Raw genomic sequence first — 12,079 nt, 5'->3', positions numbered from 1 at the left:
AAGGGACATTTTAAATGACATTGATAAATGAGTATGAGCCTCATAAGAGGACATTTGTAAAATAACATGAGCCTCATGAATAAAAGGACTTAGAACATATAAGAGAACACATGAGCCTCATAAGAGGACATTTTTACATCTGATAAAAAATATGAACCTTTGCTGAGTCTGTGGAGGAGTGGAGAGACCAGTGAGGACATTCTGATTATACAAATATAAAGAAGTATAAATTTAAGAAGTAGAATAAAGGAAAGGATTAACCTTTGAGAAAGGGAAGTGTTAAGAGAGGATGATGATGGTTTGAAAAGAAAGAAAAAGGGAATGCAGTTTCTCTTTGTCTTTTCTTTTGGTCTGCTAAATGTGTGTACAACAGGGGAGAACATTCCTGATGGTGATTTACAAATATCAAGGGTTGCAGATGATACTGAATAGATTTGGTGCAATTTATCCATGAACTCTTTTAAAGTAATTGCAAGTATCTACCTGCGTATTTTGATTTAATTGCAGGCGTTTGGGTTGAGTGTGCTCAAATAGCTGAGAGTTGTTGATGGGTTTCATTGTCTGAGCATGATCTAGTTTGATTTAAGAAGAGTTAGGCAAAAATAAGTAATCAATAATGGATACTAAAAGTTCTAAAGTAATAACCCCAATTGAATTAGTGCAAAAGAACAATCCACTCATTAGAGGTATCACTAAGATGTCAGAGAAATGGAGTACAACCTTGGCCAGTGGAAGGGACTCTTAACCCGGATGTCATTAAAACAATGCATGTTCTTGTATCTGTATACAAAGTAGGGCAAAAGAAAGGTAGGAAGGGACAGAAACGTAAGGAGAAGAGAAAGAGAGAGCTTGGCATTCTGCAGTTGTTTGACGATGAGGGACAGAAATGGTTGCAGGCTATAAAAGAAAGAAGGGAAAGAGGTGTTGGAGAAATAGAGAAGAATACAAAGGAAACAGAAAAGCTATTAGCAAAGGCTAATGCACCCTTCTCACATACAGCCCCAGTAAAGCAGCCCCCACCTTATGAAGAGAAGGTAGAGTTTGCTGATGTTTACCCCCAGCTTCCAGTGATTAGCCAGGAGGGTAATTATTGCATTAAAGATGATAATGAGCAAGTGATAGAGATGGGAAAAGTTAAAACAACTATAAAAATGTACCCAAGTGCAAAAAGTAAAAAGAAGACAGCATATTTGAGAGGTTCGAGCGGAGTGAGATTCAGAAGGATGGAAATGGGAGAAGAAAGTCAAGATGATTCAGATGGAGCGCTTGGTGAATACGTCCCAGCAGTGAAGCGGATGTTGGCCAAAGCTGAGGAAAGAGGCTGTAGATCACACAGGAGGATGACTGCAGGAAAGAATGATACGGATGAGAGTGATAATGGAGACAGTAATGAGGACCCGGATATCGAGGAGCCTTCAGATTTCTTTCCAGCAGCATCTAGTACTGGGAGAGAGGATGAAAGGCCGAAGGTTCTGAGAGAGGTTAGGGATACTATGGATAGATGTCGTTTGGACCTGGAAGAATCTACCTGTATGGAAAGGCGGAAAAGCCTGGAGAATCAATTACAGGAGCTGCAGATAATCGAGAAAGAGTTAAGGAAAAAAAAGTCCACAAAATCAGATGTTTTGGGGTATGTATTACGATCAAGAAAGGAACGGGGACCTGATAAGATGTGTCCAGTAATTGTCCGAGGACAAAATCTAGACTACAAGCCTTGGCAGAATACGGATATGTCAGATATTCTGGAAAAATTGCCGATTCTTCAAGATGGAGCACATCCTTGGATTTCGAAGCTGGAAGAAGTCTTGGTAGGGACGCAGCCTGCTATGGGAGATATCAAGAGACTTTTGGCTAATCTTCTTGGAGTTTCAGCGATGGAAGAGATCTTGCAGAGAGCAGGACTTAATCGCCATGTGAGGACTGCTGTGAACGACGCAGAGTTGTTTGCTGCAAGTAGAGGTCAGGTGTGGAGAGCACTGAAAGATACATTTCCAACAAATGTACACCCTGATAACATTCCTATTGAACCACTGGGGTCGCAGGAGAACCCGAGGGCCTATGTGTCCAGAGCTCATCAGGTGTGGAGGAATATTACAGGACGAGATCCAGATGCAAACCAAATGGAGCAGTCAATTTTGCGAGCAAAGTTGCAAAAAGGGTTGCCTCTGTCTGTGAGGAGTAAGCTTGCTGAAGTGGTTGGTCTTGGGAGTATGACAAAAGGTGTCTATACAGATCACATAGCACACCAAGTTGAGTTGCATAGGAAAAAGGAATATGATCAGAAAAAACAGGACCAGGAGACTCTCAGGAAGCTTAGTCAGATGCAACTGGAAGATAACAAAAAGAAGGAGCAGTCTCAACTAGATTAAAGATTATTACAACCGCAGCAGGGATAGATTTAGCTTCAGTAGTGGAAGTCCAGGGAAGTAAGGTTGTTTTGGAGAAAGTGGAAGGAAGGAATAAGTAAGTAAGTAAGTAACTATGTATGTTGGCAGAAGGAAAGAGAGTGACAGTATATACAGGAGTTGCATATGTTGTGGAAAAATTGAGCATTTCCGAAAACAGAGGGTTCTTCTATGTAGTATTATATTCAGATAATGAAATTGTTGCATGCAATGATGAAGCCCAAGGAAATAGCTATAATTAAGTGTGTAGCTCATAAAAAGGACATGTCAAAGTATCACTCAGGGAAATAAAAGTGGCTGATGGAGCTGCAAGAGCAGTTAAGATGGATTTTGGACACTGTAGTTGCTTGAGCAGATAGGTGAGGTCATAAGTAGGTATCTTCAGACAATGGTAAAGAGTTTGTGAATAAAACTGTAAGAATAATTTGGATAAATCTGGGAGAATAATTTGGATAAGATGGTATGAATAATTTTGCAAAAATTGGAAATTTAACAGCGTTTAGCAGTTGTGTATCATCTGCAAACCAAGGTATTTCTGAAAAAATGAATGAAGTGTTGAGAAAAATCTTATTGTTAAGAGCTGTCAACACAGCCATAAATTGGAAACATATAGGATTAAAATTGGAAAATGGAAACATAAAATTGGAAGATGGTGAAAAGATACTGGTTGTTGTTTTCTTTCTTCTCAGGACAATAGCTGAGAGAAAACTATGAGGGTGACTGCATGTCCAGGGATCCCTACCACATAAAATGGACTCAATCAAAAAAGGACAGTGACTATGGATGGGGACCCTGATCAAGAATATTGCAACGAATCTGATTTCATATATTATGGAAATGTTTTCACAGTTTGATATACCTCTATGATTTGTTGTACAATTTATAGTAGTATTTTGTTTTATTAACTACTTTAGGTAGGATGTTCTGTTATAATGTGATACATTAGCCAATTGAGTCCAATAGTGAGACAAAAGCAGTGCTAAGACTATCATTATCATTGTCCACATGAATATTAAAATCACCTACTATAATCACTTTGTCCACACTAAGGACTAAGTCTGATAAAAACTCTGAAAACTCAGTTAAGAATTCAGAGTATGGACCAGGAGGGCGGTACACTGTGACAACCAACACTGGTTTTAGAGTTTTCCAGGTTGGGTGTGAAAAACTAAGAACAAGGCTTTCAAAGGAGTTATAATTAAGTTTGGGTCTAGGTTGGACTATTAAACTAGAGTTAAAGATTGCTGCAACCTCACCTCCTCATACAGAATCTCTGGGAATATGAGTATTAGTATGACTGGGAGGAGTGGCCTCATTAAGGCTAACATACTCCTCAGGACGTAGCCAGGTTTCAGTCAGACACAATAAATCAATTTCATGGTCAGATATCAGATCGTTTACTAAAACAGCTTTGGATGGCAGAGATCTGATGTTTAAAAGTCCACATTTAACTCTCCTGTCCTGTTTCATAGTGCCAGTGGTATTAACTCGGATTAAATGTTTATGCTGAACTCCTCTCCTGTTGGACTTAATAGATCTAAAAGGTCTGAGTGGTCGGGGGACAGACACAGTCTCTATAGGATGTTGGGTGGGTGACTGTTCTAATGGAGGAGCAGAGAAGTGTGTAAGACTGCAGCTCTGCTTCCTGGTCTCGACTCTGGATTGTCAAGTTTTAGGACTAATAAACTTCGCCATATTTCTAGATAAGAGCGCAGCTCCGTCCAAAGTGGGATGGATGCCGTCTCTTCTAATGAGACCAGGTTTTCCCCAGAAAGACTGCCAATTGTCTATGAAGCCCACATTGTTAGCTGGGCACCACCTCGACAGCCAGCGGTTAAATGATGACATGCGGCTGTACATGTCATCACTGGTCAGATTTATGCATCATCCACACCAGCAGGCCGATCAGGTGTGTTTAACCATCCAAACCATCCAATGACTGGGAAATAGCAAACATAAAGGTTTATTTTCTATATGAACAGTAACATCATATCAGATTCATCATCACATGCATCAGACAAAGGTATTAAGCTCTTTACACGAAAAGTGCTGAAACATTTCTACACCTGAAGAAGTAATCATCACCTTGATATGATAAATGTGTTCTGTAGGATAAGATATTTCTTTATCAGTCCCACGACGGGGAGATTTCTGTTCCTGCAGGCAGAACACTGAAAGGTGAACACAGTCAGTTTGAAGAGAAGCTCTCAGACTCACATTTTAAAACTCTTTCAAACCAAAATAAACAAAACGAGCAGCTCCCATTAATCACATTTGATCGTTGCTGCTGCCATCTGCACACCTGAGTAACTGAAAGTGTCCTCAAAGGTCCCAAAACCATGTAAACGTGTTCTAGGAGGAGATCCAGATACGAGTAGAAACCTGGAGATGAGCAGAACGTGGGTCCATCAAACAACAGAGAAGAGCTCTAAAGTGACAGGAGAGAAACAGTAACTTGATCAGATTCAGTTGTTTGTGTGATCACAGTGATCAGCTGGTCATACTGAGAGTGTTTCTGGAAACAGGAGGAGACTCTCCCTCCTATGGAGAACACAGAGACACTGAGGAACCAGGCCGCCAAAAGCCAAAGCCAGCATACAGAGGCTCAGTGAAGGTGGTGCTGAAGGTGTGGAGGTGGATCAGAGAGTCAGAGGAGACTCTGTAGAAGGACAGAGAGCCGGCAGGACAGTCCACATACACTCCTACTCTACCAGAGGAGGGGAAGGAGGAGGAGGAGGAAGAGGAGGAGGAGGAGGAGGAGGAGGAGGAGGAGATGGTGATGGTTGTTTTTTTGTTATTGTGTCTGACAGAGTAACCACCACCTGAACAGATCAGACTCCAGGACTGATCATTAAATCCAAACCAACAGTCATTCATGGTTCCCCTCCTCTTGATTCCTCTGTAACTCACAGCTACACTCACCCCTCCTCCTCTCCACTCCACCTCCCAGTAGCAGCGACCAGTCAGACCATCTCTGCACAGCAGCTGAGGACAGTAGTCCTCAAATCTCTCTGGATGATCAGGATATGGCTGCAGCTCCTTCACCACCAGTGTCACCGTCCTGTTGTTGTCAGACAGTTTGAGCCTTCTGCTCACTGTGTTTGTGTCCACTGAGAGTTCACAGGAATCTGATGGAGAGAAAAAGACACCAAACAGCAGCAGGTTATCAGCTGATCCAACTGTTGGCTTTGACTTTAGTTCTGAATCCACACTCACACTTCCTCGGAACAGGTTTCAGCCTGTGTTCTCCACCGTGGTCCATCCTGCAGGAAGAAACAGTCAGAGGATGAAAACAGGAACATTTCATATATTCACATTTCATATGTTTGTCTCAGTATTATTACTGAACATGTTCTGCAAAAACACAACTTGTGTGTGTTCATTTGTTCTGGAGACGTTCTAGCACACACACTTCTGTCTGAGGATGCTCGTGGGCTTGTGCTGCTTCTTCAGAAATACTTCTGCTTCTGACGCAGCAGCACAAGGAAGCTGGACGTCTTTCCCTCCCTTATCTTCATGTTTAACCTTCAGTATCTAGTGAGGACTGGAAGCTGCAGCAGCGACAGCAAGCGAGCAAACAGCTGCTGTGCCGTTAGTCAGAATAACTTCTTCACACAAGCCTCAAACACAAGAATCCCAGCATGCAACGTCTGCTGTGTCAATGTTGGGAAAGTTACTTACAAAATGTAAAATGTAAACTTTCATTTGAAAGTAATAAGTTGCTTTACAATCTTACTGCCTGTGTAGAGTAATGCGTTAAACTACTTGTTACACTACTTTTACATCATATTGTTTTTATTTCTGGAATGTATGTTTTCTGATCCATGTTATATTGGCAAAATATTTGAGTTTACACATTTTTTTTTTTGTATTTGTGGAAGGTGTTTTATATGTATAGATTCCACATTCACACACAGATTGTTGAGAGCACGAACATCATGTTTTGGCTCTGTTCATACCTGAGAGTGTCCAGTCTCCACTGTGGATCCTCCAATCCAGCAGACAGCAGCTTCACTCCTGAGTCTCCTGGATGGTTGTAGCTCAGGTCCAGCTCTCTCAGATGGGAGGGGTTGGAGCTCAGAGCTGAGGCCAGAGCAGCACAGCCTTCCTCAGTGACCAGACAGCCTGACAGCCTGGAATCAGGAAAGAGTTGGTACAATTTCTCTATGAAAAAAGAACTGCAAGAAAATCTACACCTATTCTCAGACTGTTGTCATTACCAGGTCATCAAATATTGTCTGAAGTGTCTGTGCGAGACGCTAAAGGGGAATGTAGTGTAAATAGGATGGATCGATCGATCAGACACTGAACTTTCAGCCAGGAGACAGTTTAATCCAAACCATCTTTTAACCAGGTGTTCATCATTCTTGCCTCATGATGAAGGTCCAGTAGACCTGTGGCGAGGTCAGAGTCCTGTGAATCTCATACAGAAGCTAAACAGAGGTCAGCATTTGATGACATGGGAGTGAAGAATGTTTCTGAACATCTAACGCTGCAGCTGAAGGGTGCCTTGTGCCTCAGTACCAGACGCTGAGGGACGTGTCTTTGACGACCTGGTAATGAGAACAAGTTGGTATCTACTGAGTCGCTGGCTCATAGACATACATCAAAAACAGAAAGCCACACACAAACACTGATGCAGTTATACAAACCAATAGAAACTATTCAGAGTTACACGTTACAACTCCTTTCCTGTTCTGTTTGTTTGATGCCATTTTTCAGAGAGTTATATGTGAAGAATGATCCCTCAGATGTGGAGTCTCCTCATCAACATAAACTTGAGTGTAAACCAAAGTTTTAATCAACTGATAAACAGCTGATCTCTGACCTGAGAGCTTCCAGTGTGCAGTGTGGACTCCCCAGTCCAAAAGACAGGAGCTTCACTCCTGCATCCTTCAGGTTGTTATCACTCAGGTCCAGCTCTGTCAGACTGGAGGACTGGGAGCTGAGAACTGAGGACAGAGCTGCACAGCTTCTCTCAGAGAGATTACAGCCACTCAGCCTGAGAAAGAATCAGAAATACCACAAGCAAAATGTTTTACTTCAGATCTTTAAACTTATTGGATTACATTGATTCTTGCGGTGATCCATCCACCTACAGAGCTTTGCTGGAGGCTCTGACCACTGGCAGCAGCCTCAGAAGAGCCTCCTCTGAAGCAGAGTATTTCTTCAGCTCAAACACGTCCAGATCTTCTTCTGACGACAGTAAGATGAAGACCAGAGCTGACCACTGAGCAGGAGACAGTTTATCTGTGGAGAGACTTCCTGATCTCAGGAACTGTTGGATCTCCTCCACTAGAGAACGATCATTCAGTTCATTCAGACAGTGGAACAGGTTGATGCTTCTCTCTGGAGACGGATCTTCACTGATCTTCTCCTTTATGTATCTGACTGTTTCCTGATTGGTCTCTGAGCTACTTCCTGTCTGAGTCAGCAGACCTCGTAGGAGATTCTGATTGGTCTGCAGTGAAAGACCCAACAGGAAGCGGAGGAACAAATCCAGGTGTCCATTTGGACTTTGTAAGGCCTTTTTTACTGCACACTGGTAGAAATGTGTGGGTTTAGATGTGTCTCTAAATAGTTTAGACCACCATCCTGTCTCTGACAGCAGATTGACTCCAGACTTGATGAAGGTCAGATGAACATGAAGAGCAGCCAGAAACTCCTGAACGCTCAGGTGGACGAAGCAGAACACCTTGTCCTGGTACAGTCCGCTCTCCTCTCTAAAGATCTGTGTGAACACTCCTGAGTACACTGAGGCTTCTCTGATATCGATGCCACACTCTGTCAGGTCTGATTCATAGAAGATCAGGTTCCCTTTCTGCAGCTGCTCAAACGCCAGTTTTCCCAGAGACTCGATCATCTTCCTGCTCTCTGGACTCCAGTGTGGATCTGTCTCAGATCTTTTATCATACTTGACATTCTTCAGTTTATACAGAACCACCAGAAAGTGGATGTACATCTTAGTCAGGGTCTTGGGCAGCTCTCCTCCCTTTGGGTTCTTAAGCAGAACCTCCAGAACCGTAGCAGTGATCCAGCAGAAGACCGGGATGTGGCACATGATGTGGAGGCTTCGGGACGTCTTGATGTGGGAGATGATTCTGTCGGCCTGCTCCTCATCTCTGAACCTCTTCCTGAAGTACTCCTCCTTCTGAGGGTCGGTGAACCCTCTGACCTCTGTCACCATGCCAACACACTCAGCAGGGATCTGATTGGCTGCTGCAGGTCGTGTGGTTATCCAGAGGCGAGCAGAGGGAAGCAGATTCCCCCTGATGAGGTTTGTCAGCAGCACTTCCACAGAGGTGGACTCTGTCACATCAGTCAGGGTCTCATTGTTGATGAAGTCCAGAGGAAGTCGACACTCGTCCAGACCGTCGAAGATGAAGACGACCTGGAACTCTTCAAACCTGCAGATTCCTGCGTCTTTGGTTTCACTAAAGAATCGATGAACAAGTTCCACCAAGCTGCACTTTTCCTCTTTCAGCACATTCAGCTGTCTGAAGGTGAAAGGAAACATGAACTGTATGTCCTGGTTGGCTTTGTCTTCAGCCCAGTCCAGAGTGAACTTCTGCGTTGAGACTGTTTTCCCGATGCCGGCCACTCCCTTTGTCATCACTGTTCTGACTGGTTCCTCTCTTCCATCTGAGGCTTTGAACACGTCCTCACAGCTGATGGTTGTTTCTCCTGTTGCAGGTTTCCAAGATGCTGTTTCAACCTGTCTGATCTCATGTTCCATGTTGACCTCTCCCGTGTCTTCCATCATGATGTAGATCTCAGTGTAGATCTCATGTAGAAGTTTTGAATTTCCTGCTTTTGTGATTTTCTCGAACACATATTGAAACCTCTTCTTCAGGTTGGATTTGAGTTTATGCTGGCACTTGGAAAGAATCTCTGAATGAATTAAAATTAGACACAATTCAGAGGATGGTAAACATGAGTCATCAAAATGTAAATTACAATATCTTACATTGTCATATCCCTTTTTAATGACCTACCTGTAGGTTCTGAGATGGTGTTTGGTAAATTCTTCAGCAGATCATTCTGATTAATCAAAATCAAAACCATTCTGGTCACTTTGATGGTGTTTATACAGTAGGTCTTCACCATCTGATCCACTGTGTCCATCCTGTCTGCATCCTCCAGTCGACTCTTTGGGATTGGTGAGAAGCCTTCCAGGACTCCTTTCTGCTGCAGGTACCACTTAAATGTTTTAAAATCCTCGGCTCCCAAATCCTCCAAAGTTCCCAAGAGGACCTGTTGAGGTGTCGCCATCTGGCCTCTCTGTCAAGATACAAAAGATTGTTTTAAGATACTGCAGTTTATAATTTCAACATTTCATGAAAGCACAGGTTGTAATCTATGTTAAGAAAAGAGTGAGGAGGAAAACAAACAAACCCTGGAGAGAAAAAGGAAACAAGTACTTTTAGTGCCTAAACCTAACCAAATTGCTACCGTTTCACAAAGTTAAACTTGTGTTAATTATCGCTACCATGATGACAAAGGGCCAATATCCTGACCATCTTAGGGGCCAGTGCATCTCATACAGACACCAAAGAGGCACCAGTGTGTGACACTACGGGAATAACAGGACGGCTGCTGTGAGCGTCTAATATGGCGTCATGAGCGTTGGTATCACAGCCAGCGGGAGGCGTGACAAAGTGTTTGAATGAGAACAGGTTTTAAACACTGTTAACCAAAGTGGAAGTTAATAATAACTGTAGTGCAAGTTTAAGAACAGCAGTAACATGTTAGTGTTAAATGGCAGAGGGTGCTGAGAGCTCTCTGCCAGCCAGAGCTGAGTTATTGAACAGTGTTATGGATGTTGGCAGAAAAGATTTCCTGTATCCGTCCTTGTGACAGCGGAGCTGAACCAATCTGTTTGAGAAGCTGCTCCGCTGTCTGTCCAGTAGTGGGTGAAGTGATGGTCAGGTTTGTTCGTGGTCCTTCTTTCCACCACCACTTCAAAAGTGTCCGGTTTGCAGCCAATCACAGAGTCGGCCTTCTTGATCAGTTTGTTCAGTTAATTAATTCAGTCTGTTGGTGTCGCCGGCTCTGATGCTGCTCCCCCAACAGACCACTGCCCAGTACAGGGCGCTGCCTACAACAGACTGGGAGAAGATCTCCAGCATCCTGCTGCACACGTTGAAGGATCTGAGCTTCCTCAGGAAGTAGAGGCGGCTCATCCCCTTCTTGTACACAGCGTCAGTGTTCGTCCTCCAGTCTGTTGTCAGTGTGGATGCCCAGGTACTTGTACTCTTCCACGGTGACAATGTCCTCTCCCAGGAGGTTCAGGGGTTGTGTAGCCGTCCTCTCCTTCCTGAAGTTGCTCACCATCTCCCTGGTCTTTGCCACGTTGAGATGCAGGTGATTCTGACCAGACCATTCCACAAAATCACCCACCAGAGCCCCGTACTCCTCCGTACCCTCCACCTCTTATACACCCTACAACTGCTGCGTCATCAGAAAACTTCTGTAAGTGACACGACTCGGAGTTGTGTTTAAAATCTGAGGTGTACAAGGTGAACAGAACAGGAGACAGCACAGTTCCCTGTGGAGCTCCTGTACCACCGACCACCACATCAGACGGAGCGCTGCCTGTCTGTCAGGTAGTCGGTGATCCAGGAGATGGTGGGAGCGTCCACACTCATCACCTGCAGCTTCTCCCTCAGCAGGAAAGGCTGGATGGTGTTGAATGCACTGCAGAAATCAAAGAATGTGACTCTAACAGTGCACCCAACACCATCCAGATGTGAGAGAGCTCTCTGCAGGAGGTAGACGACACCAAGATGAGACTGGTAGGAGAACTGCAAAGGGTCCAGTGATGGTCTCACCTGCGGTCTCAGATGGTTCAGGACCAGCCTCTCCAGCACCTCCATCACATGGGAAGTGAGGGCAACTGGTCGGTAGTCGTTTGGGTCCAATGGAGACGACTTCTTGAGCGCCGGAACCAGGCAGGAGGTCTTCCACAGTGTTGGTACTTTCTCCTGGTCCAGGCTCAGGTTGAAGAGGCGACACAGGACAGGAGACCGCTGGCTGGTGCAGGTCCTGAGGATCCTGGGGTTGATGCTGCCAGGGATGGAGTTGGGGCAGTTGTCTGTGAGGGGGGGGTTGGGTCTGTGGGGTTGGAGGCATTTGGGTGCTGCTTCTGGAGTTTTACCACAGTGGAGTGGAGAGTGTCCATAGCAACCCCCACTTCAGCTGACGGCGGGATGTAAACAGCAACAACAATGGCGCAGGTGAACTCTCTTTTGTATTTCCTCTTCTTTGCCGTGAGCTTGGCTCCAGCCCTGCAGCCCCGGCGTTTCCTCCGGAGCTCCTCTGGGATGTGCAGCCTCGCTCCAGGCAGCAGCAGCAGCAGCGCTGGTTGCCGTAACGCCATCAGCTGTTCACAAGTGTAAACAATGCTCCCACACTCCTCCAGAACTTCATGATCAGAATCAGAATCAGAATTCCTTTAATAATCCCCAGGGGGAAATTGCTTTTTGTTACACACAGCTCCAAAAGAATAAGAATAAACTTCAAACACAAAGTAAAAATATAAATATATATAAAGTATGTATAAAAAATGATGTATAATAATAATAATACCACTACTACTAATAATAATAACATATAACATGTACATTCATGATGTAGAAGTAATGCCAAACAATGCCAACCAGTGCAAAAATCAA

General features: G+C 44.1%; 1 protein-coding gene across 1 annotated transcript; it reads right to left on the bottom strand.

Moving 5' to 3' along the window:
- Positions 1-4,424: 4,424 nt before the first annotated feature.
- On the bottom strand, positions 4,425-9,677 carry LOC139217596 (protein NLRC3-like). Its single transcript, XM_070848955.1, has 6 exons — positions 9,431-9,677; positions 7,505-9,353; positions 7,234-7,407; positions 6,365-6,538; positions 5,622-5,668; positions 4,425-5,533 (listed from the first exon to the last, which is right to left on the bottom strand). The coding sequence occupies exons 1-6, from the start codon at positions 9,675-9,677 to the stop codon at positions 4,947-4,949; spliced, it is 3,078 nt and encodes a 1,025-aa protein (XP_070705056.1). The 3' UTR covers positions 4,425-4,946.
- Positions 9,678-12,079: the final 2,402 nt, after the last annotated feature.

The sequence above is a fragment of the Pempheris klunzingeri genome, chromosome 18 (genome assembly GCF_042242105.1).
Source record: "Pempheris klunzingeri isolate RE-2024b chromosome 18, fPemKlu1.hap1, whole genome shotgun sequence".
NCBI classification, from domain to species: domain Eukaryota; kingdom Metazoa; phylum Chordata; class Actinopteri; order Acropomatiformes; family Pempheridae; genus Pempheris; species Pempheris klunzingeri.
This window is presented reverse-complemented; position numbering and strand designations above follow the sequence as displayed.